Source organism: Girardinichthys multiradiatus, chromosome 12 (genome assembly GCF_021462225.1).
Source record: "Girardinichthys multiradiatus isolate DD_20200921_A chromosome 12, DD_fGirMul_XY1, whole genome shotgun sequence".
In the NCBI taxonomy this organism is placed as follows: domain Eukaryota; kingdom Metazoa; phylum Chordata; class Actinopteri; order Cyprinodontiformes; family Goodeidae; genus Girardinichthys; species Girardinichthys multiradiatus.
Window position 1 is genome coordinate 34,559,280 of NC_061805.1, and position 18,585 is coordinate 34,577,864.

The 18,585-nt window shown below is 38.8% G+C and overlaps 2 protein-coding genes across 3 annotated transcripts in view; one reads left to right on the plus strand and one right to left on the minus strand.

Annotated features, from left to right (window-relative positions):
* The window catches only part of poc5 (POC5 centriolar protein homolog (Chlamydomonas)), an 11,357-nt gene extending 9,255 nt beyond the window's left edge, over positions 1–2,102 (minus strand). Inside the window, exons 1-3 of one of the 2 annotated variants that reach the window (XM_047382297.1) lie at positions 1,945–2,102; positions 1,024–1,107; positions 256–379 (exon numbers count right to left, since the gene is read on the minus strand). In XM_047382297.1, coding sequence (XP_047238253.1) covers positions 256–379; positions 1,024–1,107 — 208 coding nt within the window. In that variant the 5' untranslated portion in view covers positions 1,945–2,102. Of the gene's footprint in view, positions 1–255; positions 380–1,023; positions 1,108–1,612; positions 1,890–1,944 lie in introns of those variants that run through there. The other variant, XM_047382298.1, reaches the window with a different exon arrangement.
* A 13,669-nt stretch (positions 2,103–15,771) lies between these two features.
* Positions 15,772–18,585, plus strand: part of sv2ca (synaptic vesicle glycoprotein 2Ca) — a 51,472-nt gene continuing 48,658 nt past the window's right edge. The window contains exon 1 of the mRNA XM_047382684.1: positions 15,772–16,118. The gene's annotated coding sequence lies outside the window, so the exon portion shown is untranslated. The remainder of the gene's footprint in view (positions 16,119–18,585) is intronic.

Here is an 18,585-nt window from a genome sequence, read left to right on the forward strand (position 1 = left end):
GGGCACTGATGGACTGTTTAAGAAGGAGTATCGTAGAGGAAAGACTTAGGAAGTAATGTGGAACACTGATATCTTTTCTGTTAACGGTGAACTGCAAGCTGTAAAGACAGCCCTTTCCACCTGCTAAGATGGGAAACCCTTTTTGAACCCTGATTATTTGATGGGTGCATGTTGGAAATAGGTTATGTTTAGTTTCTGTCACAAAAACTGGAGGAACATTTGCGTATATGAAAACTTTACACATACAAAGCTTACCTGGTAGGTGCTGTACCTTTAGTTCATCCTTTCTCTGGGAAGTTGGACCCTTCCACTGAGTGCTGGCAAGAGTCTCAAATTTGGGGGTGACAACAGCATAGCGGAGGAGCTCCTCATACTCATCCTGTTGGTTAAAACACACACACCCACACGCAAACACATGTTCATGTGTGATATGCTGGATCAAAAACTTTGTTATACATAAAGTACATTAAAATGACGTGATAATCTAAAAGTAAAAAAAAAAAAAAAAAGCATTCATTTATCTGTTTATTTATAAACGGGGAGGAAAATAAGTTTTATTGTCTAACGTTTGAGGGAATTTACCCTGGTTTTACACATTGCATGCTTTCAGAGGTGTCCATTTATGCTACTGTATGGTTGCAGGGATGATAGACTGTTAAGTTTAGTTTCATACCCATTGCAAACAGTGCTATTTTCAATTTAACAGAAAAAAAACAAAGGATGAATCAAATCACATTTCACAAATCACACCTGCCAAATTCTTTGTCACTTGCTGAATGTTTAGTAAATAACAAAAGAAATCCACGGAAGCAGAATATAGATTATTTCTACGAATTAGAGATATGGACACCAAAAAAAACATGTAAATCAAGCATGTGAGAGGCATGATCTGAATAGAAACTGTCACTGTCCTACAACACTCTGTTGTACAGATGTGCTATGTAATGGTACTGTGTCCCTTGACTAGCAACATGTTTGTATTTTGCAAAAAGCTGCAACAAATGTTTTTTTTTTTTAATCAACCTGAAGCTCAGAAGACACAGAGCTGCCCCGGTCTGAGTCTATGGGGAAAACAGGACTGGTTGGTCCCTCTTCGTCTGATGACATCTTGAAAAAAATAAACATACAATGATGAGAAATACAGTTATATGATATAATAAAACATTATGAGCTAAAGTCTGGTGAAAATACATAGGAAATCTTAGGTTTTGTCACACCTATGCTTCATACCTAACAGAATAATAAAAATCAATGACAAAGCAAAGGTACTAAAACTTAATAAAAGGTAATACACTCCAATGTGCACAGTGATTGTAAAAAGAAAGCAAGCATTTCTTTTTATTCTAGGGTTTGATGGATCAGGGCATAATGCCTTTGCCGGGTTCTACTTGCATGTAATTTAAATCTCAAGTTTACAAACCCTCAAAAAAAACGAGTCCAAATTGTAATTATTGTCCTCAATATCAAACAAAGACAAAGTCAAAACAGAAAAGCTGTGTATGAAAGAAACCAAGATGATTTAAAACCCCGTAGAAGCATCTTCAGAAGTAAAAACCTGTTTATATATACATATATAAACGTTTTCAAAAATACTAAATGTAACTGAACGCACCTTAAACTTCCAAATCAGTGTTTTTTTTTTACACAAATAAGTAAATTAGTCAGCACTTTATATGCGGCTCACGTCATGCCAGCTGAAATATTCACTCTAAGACCCAAGAAGCCAAAAACAGAAAACATCTGAATTATTAAACTTAAAGCAGATTTCTAGTTGAGTTAGGTATAGAAAAATAGCTACATAAGAACGTGTGCCTAACGTTAAATCTGCAGAATTTTATAGCTCCTGCAAAGAAACACAGGCTAACAAGCTAAGCTAATATTGCTACAACACTTAGCATGAAATCCCTTCTTGTTTTACCGAAAATTCAAGTTAAAACAGTTTACCGTGTTCTCGAGTGAGTCGTCAGTTGGAAAGTGCTTGCTTTGTCGTTTCAAATAGATTGACTCCCAAACAACGGCATCCCTGATTGGCTGACGTCTCTACCAGCTTCTGCAAACTCAGTTCTCGTTGGTTCAGCCATTTCTAGGGTAACCATAAGCGGAACAACGCTGGCTTCTACTGTCTTTAAAGGGAAATTGTTTAATAAACCTACTCTGTAATTAATAAAAAAATAGGTCCTATGATTTGCTGTGGAGTGTTGTTGCATTCAGCACATATTACTACTTAAAATCTCGTACAACCTATTGCCTTTAGAAGTCACATTATTATTTAATAGGGTCCACCTGTGTATAATTCAATCTCAGTTTTTAATCCAGCTGTTCTGTGAAGGCCTCAGAGGTTTGTTAGAGAACAATAAACGGCATCATGAAGATCAAGGAACAAAGCAGACAGGTCAGGGAGAAAGTTGTGGAGAAGCTTAAAGCAGGGTTGGGTTATAAAACAATAATCCAAAGTACATCATTTAAAAATGGACAGAAAATGGCACAACTGTAAACCTACCAAGACATGCCTGTGTCACCTAAACTGACAGGTCCAATCAGCTATGAGGTCCATGGGGACTCTGCAGGAGCTGCAGAGATTTACAGCTCAGGTGGAGAGACTTGGTTGACAGGACAACTAATAGTCATATATATAACTCTTTGGAAGAGTTTCAAACAAAATATAATTGTTGAAAGAAAGATATGAAAAGACCTGAAGTTTACCATACGTCATGTACACCACAAAGCAAACATGTGGAACAATGTGCTTTGGTCAGAGACCAAATGAAACTCTGGACACATGCAAGATGTTGTGTGTTGTAACAAAGGACCTCTGCACATCACCCCATGCTGTGAGGATGCTCTCCTTCAGCAGGAACAGGATAGATGGTCAGAGTGGAAGCAAAGATAGATGGAGCTGGAAGAAAACCTGTTAGGGGCTGCAAAAGACTGGGGGGATAATTAAGCTTAATGTGTGGTCAGAACTGCAGTAAAATCAAAGCTATTTATGTGTTAGAATTGGTCAACTCTAAGGCTGACCTAAACTCAAGTGAGAATCTATTGCTTGAAAACTGATCTTCACAGACAATCTTTCTGTCCTTAGGTGTGCAAAATAGGTAGAGACACACCCAAAAGAGTTGCTGCTGCAATTCACTTTAATTAGAAGGTAGTTCTTGACAGTGGGCTAAACACAAATGCAACTTAAAAAAAGAAAACAACCAACCATTTCCTTCAACTTCAACTCAGTTCAGTTTATTTATGTTATGCCAATTCACAACACATGTCGTGTTAAGGCACTTTGCAAAGTCAGTTCAATCAAATCAAATCATACCGATTCCAAGACAAATAAATACATTCCAACTAATCCTAGTTATCAAACAATGTAGTCAAGTTCAGATTATTATTCAAATTGTTTCACAATTATCATTTACTTTTTGTTGAGGCACAAAGTAAAAGATTTACATAAGATTCTATTAAATATATTAAACTTTGCAGTGGTAACATGACAAACAGTCAACAAAATTAAGGAGATGCATATTTTGAAAAGCCCTGTATGACAAAAAAGATGCATATTTTAGCTAAAAAATAAATAATAAGGTTAACTGTTCATAGTTTTTTTAAATAATTGTACTAACTTAAAATTTTTTTTTCACTTGTGTTTGCTAATGAAGTAAAAATATTACAACACATATGTGGGATAGGTCTCAACGGCCTGGCAGTCCTGAGCTGCGACAGACTCTGGGGAGAGGAGACATATGGTCCCTCTCAGCTATGGCAGTGCAGCAAGAGGAGCTGTTGGACTTCAGCCTCCTCACCACCTGGCTGAGAGTATCTGAGGATCTCCTGTCAGCACAGGTACAAGACCTGCAAAATGACTGTAAAGAATGAGCCAATGAACCAGCATTAAAGAGGACATATCATGCAAAATCCACTTTTTAGCCCTTTAAATACATGTTGATGTGTACTTGGAGTCTGTAGGAATGCAGAAAAGTTTAATTTAGTTTCTCCAGGTGCTGCGTAGATATCTTAATAATCTGTTTAGGTCATTATTTTGAATCCGTTAAGTTTTCTCAATTCTCTATTACGTTTTTTTAACTGTTACGTCACAGTATTACAACAGTATTTTGTATGTCGAAGCTGCAAGTGGATAAGTCTAAGTGTTCGGTTGTTGGGTGTATTAACCCACACAATTAATCACGCCGTCCCCCAACCTCAGAACCTTTTCGATGTGTAAACTATGTTCCTTGGTGACTGTATGTATGGAGAGGGTGTAAATACAGTTATAACACACCATTGTGATGCACTCATTCGAAGGCACGGTTCTGTGGGTTCGTTGTCTTCATTCTGTTCTCGCTCTGGGTCAGACTCTGGCTCAAATATGTTTTGCCAGCAGCGCCAGAAACACACACACATTTTGCTGTTCCACATGTTGACAGCTGAAACAGGCTTTAAACTGAAGGCATAGCTGTGAGGATAATCCAAGCAGCTCCGTGGGGAGTGCAGGTTTCCTGTTGAATGACAGGAAGCTATAACCTCCAGGGATTACTTGCTTCTATTTCAGAGCAGGCTGGTTTGGTAAAATGATCAATTGAGAAGATTTTAATCAACTTCATATGACACGTCTGAGCTTTCTTTTAAATATTTAATGTCATTATAACATATACAAAGTTGAACATTCTCTATACTTATTTCCTTCTGCATTATTGTATTTCCTCTTCACAAATTATTTTCTGCTTTTTTGTAATACTGAAATGTTCAGATCAAACAAAGATAATCAGAGAAAATAAAAAATGCAGTTTTCAACTGATTATTTTATTTATCTAGGAAAAAAAAACCTATCCAAACCAAACCGGGCCTAAATGTCAAAAAGTAACACCCTTTAAACCTGGTAATGCCACCTTTGGCAGCATTAGCTGCCATTAGGAGTTTGTGATGACTGGTAATGAGTGTTCAACATCACTGTGGGGGGGTTTTGGCCCGCTCTTCTTTGCAAAATTGCTTTTATTCAGCCTCATTAGAGGGTTTGCAAGCATGAACATCTGTTTAAGGTCATGCCACAGCATCTCATTGGATTTCAACCATTCACCCAGGGATCTTAAGTTTATTAAGATCATAAATTAATGACTGGACATTCTTCTTCAGGAGTGTCTGGTAGAAAAAAAATTATTCATGGAAAGAATTCATTAATCCATCAATTATGGTAAGTCATCCAAGTTCTGTAAAGCCCCAGACCATCACACTGCCACTATCATGTTTGACTGTTGGTATGACAGTGTCTGAAAGTGCTGGTTTTGCACCAGATGCAACAGAACGTATTGCGTTTGTTCTGATTTTTCCTTCCTTCTCATTCTTCGCAGATCTCCTACATGGACAGGGGCTCCCTGGTTAAAGAGGCACACTGGTGTTAATCACCTCATCAGCAGGACGTTGGTTTGGATCAATGATCTTCATGTCTCGTCTCCTGGTTGTTCATTCTGGTCCCAGTTACCAAGCCTTTGTGATTCCATAGCAAAACCCTATGTGTGTATCTGATTTGTTCCTGTTCGCTATACCCCTGTGACTTACCTCCAATGTCTCTCCCTTTGTTCTCAGATGTTTTATCTTCTCTTTGTGCAGTAAGCCAAGACATCTCCAAGACCAACCAGCAATACTTACCTGTCCTCACTCCAACAACACCTCATCTCTGTCCTGAGCCGCCACCTCCATTTCACGATCTAATACCACCCGCCAACCTCTGGAGCCTCCACAATTATCATGTGCAATTTACTTACCACCACTGACCTAATGTGTCTTAATCTTTTTCTCTCCAGTATTCTTTTCCAGTGAGTCTGCTGACTGAATCCCTGGAGTCCAAGATCTGTACACTTATCATCTGTGTTTTCAATCAACTGTTAATTTTTTATTCATTCTCATCTTTCCTGCATATTACTCACACCTTCCTAAAGGTTTCAGTTTTTTGTCAGTCCACAAAATATTTTCCAAAAGTCTCGGAGATCATCAAAATGTTTTTTGGGAAAGTTTGAATGGGCCTTTGTGTTCTTTTTGGTCAGCAGTGATTTGTACCTTAGTGATCAGGTTGTTTTTTTTATAACTTTTTTCACTTAATCAATTACATTAAAAATGCCTTTGGCATTTGTTCAGATTATTTGTTTAATATAGATTTTTTTAATGATCTGAAACATTTAAGTGGGACAAAAAAAGCACAATATTGCCGCTTACATAACTTTTTTATTGCAAGAGGGCAATAATTTAAATGCAATTTCACAACCCTTTACATTTTTTGATCTTTGAGTTTAAACAACACAACACTGTTTATCAGATGGTTAACAATCAATATTTGTGTTTGACTTGAGTTTTATTTCTGTCAGTTATATCTTATTTATTTGCCTATCTGAGATTTAAAAGGTGACACTGAACAAGTGTGCAGTCCATGTTGCCTTAATTAATGCAAAGGAACCAGAATTGAATTAATTAAAATTTCTGTCATACAGTATTTGGACTCAGTAGAACATCCAGTTGAGAACTGCAAAGCAACAACATTGATCTGAGATGCAGGTACCCACACATTAGTGGGAATGCCTTTAATTGAATGCCGAGACAATAGACAAACAATAATTGGGTACTTTAGATGGTTGATAGACTTAACCTGAAATTACTGCCTTGAACCCCATTTTTAAATTTTACCTTTCTACCAAGAAATGAAATGAACTCTAGGCTTGTGTGTTTGAAATGGTATTCAGCTCACATTCTTCTTCATAGACTGTTCAATCTGTTCCAGGACAATAATCACAATCCATTAAACTTTCCACCCTCGGGTATTTTAGCTAAGTCACGTAGCCCCGAATAAGACCAAACAGGTCCTTGCAAAGGTGGATGAAACAGACGTGTGCAATGATGTAGTTGGTTTACAGTGACTGACAAAAGTATTTATACTCTTTCTGAACTTTTCAAACAATTTGTCTTGCTGCAACCATAAACTCCAGTGATTCTTTGTGAAATTCTTTAATAGGCCGATGAATAGCAGTAAATAATTGTGAAATAGAACTATAATGATCTACATTTTTCATTTCTTTTCTTACCAAATGAAACTGAAAAGTGTGGCGTGCATTTTCATTTAGCCCCACTTTTGTAGAACCACCTTTTGCTGCAGTTACATATGCAAGCAGAGGCGTTTTATGGTGGGGGGAGGGGGAAGGTGCGCAAGTACCAGAGACAGAAACTTACTTGGAACTTAGTAGTCAGTTGCACGCTTTTCTGTTGCCTTTATACATATGTAATCAATAAAATGTTGGCACCCCTGGCATGCTTATGAGAATCAGGAGACCGTTTTACCTGCTTTGTGATGGTGCATTTCATCCCACCCTAAGGGTTTACATGGTCTCCTGTATTTTGATTGTTGGAGCGGAGGCAGTAGAAGGGGCTTGCTTAGAGTGCCGTTCATGCATGAACCGCCACAGCCTGCATATCCATCGGGGTCTGTCTCTTCCAGTCTTCCACATACATAGACTGAAAACATCTGTTCGTTTTTTTTTTATAAAAACTCTCAAGCTCAGTCAGATTGGACAGAGAGGATCCGTCAGCATCAGTTCTCAAGCCTCGCTGCAGATTCTCAATTGGATTTGCCGTGCTGTTATAAATTGTTTGCCCCTTACCAAATTTGCCACTTAAATGTTTCAGATCATCATATAAATTTTATTGTTGGATAAAATTACCTGAGTGAATACAAAAAGCAGGCTTCAAATGATGATTCCATTCATGAAGTAAAACAAAGCTCTCCAAACCAAGCAGGTCCTTTTAAGTAGGACATAAAGCAGAAACAGAAGAAATTTGTGAGGAGGCAAACACTTTTTCACAGCAACGTAAATCCAATTGAGAATCTTTGGCTAGACTTGAGAACTGATGTTCACAGACTCTTTCTATCCAAGCTCACTATTATACATATACTGGTCCTTCTCAAAAAATTAGCATATTGTGATAAAGTTCATTATTTTCCATAATGTCATGATGAAAATTTAACATTCATATATTTTAGATTCATTGCACACTAACTGAAATATTTCAGGTCTTTTATTGTCTTAATACGGATGATTTTGGCATACAGCTCATGAAAACCCAAAATTCCTATCTCACAAAATTAGCATATTTCATCCGACCAATAAAAGAAAAGTGTTTTTAATACAAAAAACGTCAACCTTCAAATAATCATGTACAGTTATGCACTCAATACTTGGTCGGGAATCCTTTGGCAGAAATGACTGCTTCAATGCGGCGTGGCATGGAGGCAATCAGCCTGTGGCACTGCTGAGGTCTTATGGAGGCCCAGGATGCTTCGATAGCGGCCTTTAGCTCATCCAGAGTGTTGGGTCTTGAGTCTCTCAACGTTCTCTTCACAATATCCCACAGATTCTCTATGGGGTTCAGGTCAGGAGAGTTGGCAGGCCAATTGAGCACAGTGATACCATGGTCAGTAAACCATTTACCAGTGGTTTTGGCACTGTGAGCAGGTGCCAGGTCGTGCTGAAAAATGAAATCTTCATCTCCATAAAGCTTTTCAGCAGATGGAAGCATGAAGTGCTCCAAAATCTCCTGATAGCTAGCTGCATTGACCCTGCCCTTGATAAAACACAGTGGACCAACACCAGCAGCTGACACGGCACCCCAGACCATCACTGACTGTGGGTACTTGACACTGGACTTCTGGCATTTTGGCATTTCCTTCTCCCCAGTCTTCCTCCAGACTCTGGCACCTTGATTTCCGAATGACATGCAGAATTTGCTTTCATCCGAAAAAAGTACTTTGGACCACTGAACAACAGTCCAGTGCTGCTTCTCTGTAGCCCAGGTCTGGAGAATGCGGCACCTGTAGCCCATTTCCTGCACACGCCTGTGCACGGTGGCTCTGGATGTTTCTACTCCAGACTCAGTCCACTGCTTCCGCAGGTCCCCCAAGGTCTGGAATCGGCCCTTCTCCACAATCTTCCTCAGGGTCCGGTCCCCTCTTCTCGTTGTGCAGCGTTTTCTGCCACACTTTTTCCTTCCCATAGACTTCCCACTGAGGTGCCTTGATACAGCACTCTGGGAACAGCCTATTCGTTCAGAAATGTCTGTCTGTGTCTTACCCTCTTGCTTGAGGGTGTCAATAGTGGCCTTCTGGACAGCAGTCAGGTTGGCAGTCTTACCCATGATTGGGGTTTTGAGTGATGAACCAGGCTGGGAGTTTTAAAGGCCTCAGGAATCTTTTGCAGGTGTTTAGAGTTAACTCGTTGATTCAGATGATTAGGTTCATAGCTCGTTTAGAGACCCTTTTAATGATATGCTAATTTTGTGAGATAGGAATTTTGGGTTTTCATGAACTGTATGCCAAAATCATCCGTATTAAGACAATAAAAGACCTGAAATATTTCAGTTAGTGTGCAATGAATCTAAAATATATGAATGGTAAATTTTCATCATGACATTATGGAAAATAATGAACTTTATCACAATATGCTAATATTTTGAGAAGGACCAGTAGATCATGATTGAGCCTCTTCCAGTGTGCCATGTGAAACACATCTCCAATGGGATCTCGTTGTCATGCCAGCAATGGTAGAAGACATAAGGGCCATCTAGATATTTTTTTTCTCATTAAGGAGGAACATTTTCTTCCAGCTTTCAATGGCCCAAGTTTGGTGCTCCCTTGCAAACCCGTAATGGTTTGTTGAGTTTGGAGAATGGGAGTTTAAAGGTGTTTTTTGTTCTTTCAGCCATTCTTTCACAGATGCAATCTATTGGATTTTGCGTTGCTATCAGCATCAGTAAGACCCTTAATTTGGGTCGAAGACCTGCCTGTGTCATCCTGGCCCCCTCCCACTGGATCATTTGGTTTTGAGCAGCTAAAATATTTTTAGGTCTACCACCAATAACATTCAGGATCCTTTAAGAAACTTAAAATGACTGACTTACTGCGTCAAACCTCCGCATCATTGGAGTTTTGCAAGCAGAGTTGCTTGTCGATTTCAATTCTCAACGGTCCTGCCACCTTTAAAGACAGAAAGTATTTTTTCCTTTGGCATCAGAGAGAATCTGTTGATGTATGTGCAAATTTTGACTTTTGATCAGGAAATTTCTTCAAAATCTCTCAATGTAAATTTGTGGTTATTGACGAGCAAGGTGCCTGCAGTGTTTTCTGTTGTGTTTCAGAAATTCAGTGGGGTCTTTACATGGTTAATAAAAAATACAAAAATAAATAATTTCTAACATAGAATTTTGATAAATCTTGAATGAAGAGGGGGCTATTCTTCATATTTGATTAATTCCCCCCTCTGTCCATGACAAAGGTGAGGATCACCCAGACATAACCCACCTTAACAGCAAGTCTGGACAACAGATCTGTGTTATATTTGTTTTATATAAACTAACCTTTCAAATTGCTGACATTGCAGATCCCACTGTGCACCATCAGAAACGGTCTTAATGTGCCTAGACATGAGCACCAAATGTATACATTCATAAAGTGATCTCTATCTGTATGGTTCTCTATATAAATGGCACTGCATGAAGAGATCCTATCGCTGCAATATTGCATTAAAAAGCAACAGTTTAGACTTTCAGTTCTTCATGCATATGCTACAGTCCAAAGATGCAAACTTAATATGATACCTGCAGCACTAGCCTTATGAGAACATGAATTAAGCGTTGGAGAAACAGTTGTCTGCTGTGTATCTCAATTCAAATTGACACAAATGAATGTGGACACTGCAGAAATCCTGCTTTGAGGAGACAGAAGCTCAGGCTGACTGATGAGGTCTCCATGTTTAATGTCAGTTTATGCTGCGTCTGGGGCTGATCCCTTGATCTTGTTCCATCAGTCCACATGTAATGAAAGAAATATTCTGCCTTGTTGCATCTCATCTGCTGTTTAATGCTGCATTAAAGGAGTTCAGACTGCACAGCACAGTGTTTAACAGCAATGATGAATTTAATGCACAAGTATTCACAAAGGACATTGGTGTCACTAACAGAAAAAAAGTGATGGATTTGACTGTCCTAAGGGGGAAGTCCTGCTCCGACAACAAGTAATGAAAACTAATTTGAAAACAGCAAGCGGCGACGAGTAACTCTACAATGTGTTCCAGTTTCACTGTCTTTCAGAGAGAGGTCATTATTGTCTCATATGTGAGAAAAATGGGTTGACAATGTTAGGATTGATGACAACACATTAGCTGTTGTCCTGAGGAGTTATGGCAGTCTGTGAATATGTCTGACTGAAAATCGATTACAGGCAGAAGCAGCGTTACTTCCAGTTTGTGATCAGTTTCCCGCTAAGAGAGCAAGCGACACAGGACAACAGAGACAATCATACGAATGACTGGCATTTGCTTCATGTAGAATACAATGAAAACAATTTACAGTTTTTGTAAAACAAGGTTATTTTCTAAAAGTCAACTTGGGTACAGCGACTTGTAAAGGTATTTGTTTGATAGAATATGATTGGAGGAATTGAATGTGGAGGAAGATGCTCTGATCAAATGAAAACAAACCTGATCTTTTAGCAATGCAAAACTGTATGTTTGACGAAAAACTACCCATGCACACCAACCTGAGCACACCATCCCCACTGTTAAACATCCTGGTGGCAGCATCATGCTGGCGGAATGGTTTTCTTCAACAGGGACAGATAAACTGATGCAATTTGCTAAGTCCAACTGTCTGTTCTCACAAGCATTTACAGAAAGTTGTCAGTAACTAGTTGATATTTTTTTTCCAAGCAGTTGCTGTGAGCAGGAAATATGGCCCCAGCTCACACAGAAACAATGAAAATTATTAGTAGGAAATACCCTGATCTCGGCTGGCCTGGTAACGGCTTGGGCTCCCCTCAGAGGAGCTGGAGGAGGTGTGGGGGGAGAGGGAAGTCTTGGTGCCTCTACTGAATCTGCTGCCCCCACGACCCGGTGCTGGATGAAGCGGAAGATGACGAGTACTAATGCAACACTTCCTTAATGGATAAATGCAATAATAGCCTTTTCAACTAGTGTGCAGCTGGAATATAGACCTTAATCAGCTATGTTCCTCATATGTTAGAAGAGTGTTTTCATAGTAATCCTTTAAAATATCTTTCGCTTGTGTGCTTGCTTTAGTGACTAGGATAAGAGAGAGCAGCCTCTTTCATGTGTAGTGCACTGTCTCTCTCTGTATGTGTGTGATAGTCACTCTACTGTCGTGTACATTAAGTTAAGTGCTCCTCACCGCTCCTGCAGAAGTAAATGGAGTTTTCTGGCTTGAGGGGGGTTTGTTTCACAAGAGAAATGGTCAGAATGGAAAACAAATCAAAGGCAGTTCTAAACACCAAGTCACTACTTCCTGGTTCAATTTGAGGAGAAAGGCGGCTGCTTTTCTTTTTGTCTATGCAAGTGCGAGTTTTTGTTTTTCCCTGTGCACATTGCTTCTTTACTATCCCGTGTTTTTTTTAAGTGAAAATGATGCACAAGCAATCTCACTCCCCTGTCTTGATGTTTGCATAATAAATAGCCCAACTTGATACACAATCATTTTTGCAGTGGACAGTGTAGTAGAGTCTGTAGCTGTGCTGGTGTAGTTTCCAGCCTTTAATGATGTGAATACTGTGGAGCTGGATGTCCCGGTTCTTGCATCAGTCGGCTAGTTCCCTCATTTCCCTCCCTCTGCTCTCTTAGGAAATCACACTTCGGTTTCAAAGGCATCAGGATTGGATGTACCTGGCACAAGGGGAGTCGTTGTTTCACACTTTAGTTAAAGAGTCTGCTTGTCTCTTTAAAGTGGTAAAGTGTAGGTTATGCAATATTTGTATAAAAAAGGATCAATAACCTTTGTTGCATGATAATAAATAGTTTTACTCTCTCACTATTCCAGCTGAGTATAGTATATAATGGTGTTTTGTATATGGGAACATTACCTTAGACTGAAATTAGAAAATACTAATTCTTTATAAAAAGTGACCAGATTGTTGAAGCCAAGCCTCAAGCCAAAAACATGTTTTTGGCTTTATTGTTTGGAGAATAATTGCAATAAATGTTAATGTTGGTTTTATGAGTTGTTAATAATCACAAAGTAGGTGATTCATTTTACCAATGTCAAAGTTGATCCTGTTTCAAAAGAGTAAAGGATTCCTCAAGTTCTCATTCACATCCTCACTAATTCTAATTCTGTACTTATGTTTTTTTATTTTTTAAGTCAGATTTTTATTTTTTAAGAAGATTGTGATGCGCCGTGGCTCTTATTGTAGTGCTGCCAACAATCAGGTCTTGATGTTGTGTGACGATCCAGACGCAGTAAAGATACAATTTCTTGAGAGGTGCAGCGACATTCTGTAAAAATGCTCAATTTTTCAGGATACAGACTTTCTAGTAAATAAACACAAGGTAGCAGTGATCTGTATTTTACTCTGCTGGATCCATTGAGGGAGACAATCAGAAATACAGAACATAGTAAGGTGATACCCAAGCAAAACTCTGCTGATGTAATTCTCTGTTCCACAGAACTGAACAAAACTCCCCTGTTCTCCCTCTTTTTGTTTTGCTTGAAGTCCAAATTCAAAATTACTCCGATTCAACATATTATTTGTTAAACATAAAAAATAATTTTGCCTGAGATTTACAGAAGTGATTTCTCTAAAGTTTTAGCCTGAGTTCTATTATGTATTTCTTATTTCTTGAGGTTTAGAAGTCCATTGAAAGTGTGTACAAGGCCCTTGCTATCTACACTGTTAACACAAGAGCATGCATCCTTTAATGAGGAAAACCTTAGGATTAAATATGTGCATCACGCCACAGGAATACACTACTGGTCAAAAGTTTTAACTACACTTTCTCACTTTATTTTCATGACTATTTACATTGTAGATTCTCACCAAAGGCAACAAAGCTATGAATGAACACACACGGAATTATATCGTAAACAAAAAGTGTGAAATAACTTATATTTGATATTCTTGAAAATACCCACCCTTTGCTTTGATCACTGCTTTGGTTTTTTTGACATTCTCTCCATGAGCTTCATGAGGTGGTCATCTGAAACAGTTTTCCAAAGAATCTTGAAAGAACTTCCCAGAGGTTCATTGAGAAATGGCCAAAGGTTAATATTTCAGTCATCACAGCAAAAGACGTCTACTTTAAGGAATCTAAAATATAAAACATATTTTAAGTTATTTTACAATTTTTCATTTGCTACATAATTCCATATGTGTTCATTCACTGTTTTGATGCCTTCAGGGAGAATCTACGTACAATGAAAATAGTCACAAACATAAATAAACCATCAAGTGAGAAAGTGCGTCTAAAACGTTTGACCAGTAGTGTAGGTGTCATTTATGGGACACACGAGTATAAGGAGAAGAAATCAAACAACTAGTGGGCTGAGGCAGGGACAACAACCTCGTGCTCACTGTGGAGAAAACAAGAGGATTTTATTTTTCACTTCCTCGTGAATTTCAATAGATGATGCTAAGCTGCAATATGGCACAAAGAAGTCCAGGATCTGTTACAGGAACAGGGCACTGGACATTGTCGGAGACTACCCAATCCCTCTTGATGGACTTTCTGAGCTGCTGCCATCAGGGAAACGGTACTGCAACATTAAAAGAACCACCAGACTGCTCTACAGCTTTCTGCTGCAAGCTGTTAAAATGCTGAATTGCCTTTTTGTATTATGCACTTTCTCATTTTCACATTTTCACACGTTTAATGTTTCTTCACACTGACTAAACTGATTTGATTTTCCTGCCGTATCTAAACCTTCCAGATGTATAGGTAAATCTAACCTGACGCCAAAGCATTTAGGTTCAGAATGATGACAGGGCACCAGTGGATGATTTTGTTAAGCATTTTCTTTGTCAAGAAAATGTCTTAATTTATGCTATTTAGAACTAGACAAACAACTAGAATTGTGACAAAGCGTATTTATAGCTCAATCATCCTAGTAAATATATGTTTATCTTATTTGCCATTTCCTCCAGTGTGTATTGTGCTAAATGGTTTCCCCACCGGATAAGCCATTGGTTTCTTCTACATTATATTCTTCAGCAGATTATCCACAACTTAGAAAAAGGCTTAAAAAGATGCCTTGAGAGATGTTTTTTTTTTTTTTTTTTTTTAAATACGCAGGAATATTTAGCTGCACACCTGGATTTTCAGAGAAGTGTTGGCAATATTGAGTAATGCATAATGAAGACATTTAAATGCATAACAACCCAACCTGAACCACACAGCTGCTAAAAGGCTTAGGTGTTGGTCGGTCAGCACCATGGACAGTGGCAGCAATAAATCTACGTGCAATATGGAGCTACACAGTTGCTTCTAAAACGCAAGTTGAACTACCAAACCAAAGTTTTTCATATAAACGATTCAGGTTGGCTCAAAAACGTACAGAGGTCATTTTATTCCTGCAACTAACATGTGCAAAACTTTCAAAATAGCCCTCTCCCTTTAGCAACTAACATTAATATCAACATTTCAACCAAAAATATTTGCTCATATTACCTTAAACCTTTGGGCTGCAGTCTGATAAACAATAGAGCTCCATCTAGACTCTATCAACTCTGACCAGCTTCTCTGTCCTACTAAAGAAAAATCCACACAGCATGACGCTGCCACCGCCATGTTTTATCATTAAGATGAAGTGCTTGTTGTGTGTTTCTCCAAAACAGAGCTCGCATTTCATGTAAGTCAAAGTTTAGTTTGGCGTCAGAGTGAGCCTGTGCTCCTATTATTAGCCCCCAAAATATCGGGCTTTAGTTTAACACAGTGTGCGTCAGCAGCCCTTAAGACCTTCCCTCTTCTTGCGTTACAGCTTTTCACGTCAGTCACCTAACTAGATTGTTCCATCAGACGGAATTACCCGCATCACTCAATGAAATACAATTATTGATTACACTGCCTCCTCTCTCCGGCTGCCTCTCTCCTGCAAACACACTCTCTTCTTCCGAAGTGCTGCATGCAGCCAGAGAGGACTGCATCGGAAAAAATAGAAAGCTTTGTCGTGCGCTGGCAGTTTCCCCCGATCCTGCTCCTTATAGGAAAAACAAAAAACCCTAGAAAGATCTTCAATATTTCCCAGAAAGCGAAAACGGAGTGTGCTGCAATGGGTTATTTTCAGCTCAGTTCACTCTTCACGCCATAAGGACGGTAAGCAAATACTTTTGCTTTCAAAGCTACAAGAACGTTATGACTAAAGACAATGAGTTGGTGGTTTTGTATCCATCCACGTTTGCACTTTTTCAGCGTTGTTTCCAAATATAGCAGATGTTGGGATAAAGGAACAAATTATTGGTTATTCATAAAGTTTTTTTTTTATGTTATTCATTAGAAGTTGAGTTGTTTCCCAAAGCAAAAACCAACAAAATTATCAGAAGAAACGCAGAAAAAAAATATAACAATTCGCATCTAAGTGATCTCATTACTCTTTTTTTTTTCATCATCCATTTATTTGAGTCAAAACTCTGCACCTAGTTGCAAACATTTCTTATCTCGCACCAATGTCCAGGTTGTTTATCGTAAGAACAGCACGCTATACTGAAGGTCTTATTGGTGGCATGAGCGGAGCTGGCTGCGGATCGTTCAGGCTTTTGTGCCGTGCAGCCACCTGCCCTGAGGCGGTTAAAGCACTCCGCACTGCCGCCAAAAAGAGGAGAGGATGTGGGAGCAGGCAACTGACTCATCCCTGAATTGCACCTCAAGAGGCAGAGAGCGATTGACAGGCGCACAGCCGGTGAACTGGAAATCTGTGGCAAAGTGCTTTGTTTGCATTGCCATGGCTGCTGCAGCAGCCCTGCTGGGTTAACACTGATGGGAGAACTGAAAAAACAGAAACTTTGAGTGATTGTAAGCTGAAGAAGGTATTATTTTTTCTACCAATCATTCATTTAAGCTTTCTTCTGTCTGTAAAGAGAAGTCAAACTCTTCATTTCAAGGATTCACTGACTGGTTATTTACTCTATGGTGGTTTTTATTATGGGCAATATGGGTATATGCCCAGGGTGTCATAATTTTAAGGGATAGGAAAGAGGAAGCAAAAAAAGTTTCAGTCAGTTACAATTAAAACATACTTTTCATCAATTATGTGTATGTGCAATGTTCACTGGTCCTTGCTGTTCAAACTGTATTGTTTGAGAGAGAAAAGGGTCCTACATCTCAGCTGCCCAATGAAGCTGAAGTTAGTAATCTTCCTTCTATCAATTCATTTGCTATACTGACTTATCCTTGGAGGGTCATGGGGTGACCCTGCAAGGATCACCTGCGTGAATTATAGGGGAAAAAAAACATTAATCATTAGAAGTCCTTAAATCTTAATCGAGCATAATATTTTGTAATGTTCAGCGATGATTAAAATCTAATTTTAACAACATTTTGACTAAAGATTTTGACTTGAATCTAATGGTAAATGTTGGTTTATTGAGTGTGGCGCCCTGCTGTTAAAACCCTGAGCAGGTTGGGGTTATGAATAAATGTAAACAGTAAAAAGTAAGAACTGGTAAAGTTTTAGTCCTGGAGCAATAATTTAAGTTTGTACATAGCTCTAAGTGGTTTAGTGTCAGTGTTAGCAGGCTTCTGAGGCTGTCATTCCTTCTGATCTTAGCTGTGGTTAAGTTTTAAAGAATGACTGTTTCAGTAGCTTGTTTTGCCTTAATCACAAACCACTTCTTGTTATTATTTTCCAACACGCAGGACAAACCAGAGTTGATAAATGAAGCAGAGAAAGTGGTTGTTAGTCATGGTTCTCTTGCATGAGGAAAAAGGAGAGGTGTCTGCTCAGATGGAGCCTGTTTGTGCAAATTAATGGCTGCAGCTGTGAAACTGTCCTATGGCTTCTTTAGTATTGATCGATCTGAGCTTGAGGGTTGTAAATGCGTATTTAGGAAGATGATCTGGATCGATTTTACAGACAATACCAGTTAAAAGTTTGGACACCTTGTCTTTATTTTTTATCATTCCTACGTTGTAGATAAATAAAAGACATTAACACTATGAAGCCAAATATATGGAATTATGTAGCAAGCAACAAATTATGAAAAACCTCAAAACACCTTTTATACTTTAGATTCTTCAAAATAAGCCCCTTTTGCTTTGATGAGTGCTTTGCACACTCTTGGCATTTTTTTGATGAGCATTATGAGGCCACCACCTGAAATGGTTTTCCAAGAGCCTTGAAGGAGTTCCTAGAGGTAGTAATAAAAACAAAGAAAAACCACTGAATAAGAAGGCGTTTCCAAATTTGTGACTGGTAGTGTACCTGCTATTATCTTGGCGTTTATAAACTTTCAGTTATGCAGATGTTTTCTTTTTTTAATTCTTATTAATATGATATTATTTAAAGAACACTGTTGTTTGTTAAAGCTTCACAAAATACAGAGCAGAACAATTGCATCAGTGAATTCTTTAATTTGTTTGCAGCAAGAAGGTCCTGGGTTCGACTCCCGGCCGGGGATCTTTCTGCATGGAGTTTGCATGTTCTCCCCGTGCATGCGTGGGTTTTCACTGGGTACTCCAGCTTCCTCCCACAGTCCATCCATCCATCCATCCATCCATCCATCCATCCATCCATCCATCCATCCATCCATAACTGCTTTTTCTTGCAGGGTTGCGAGGGGGGCTG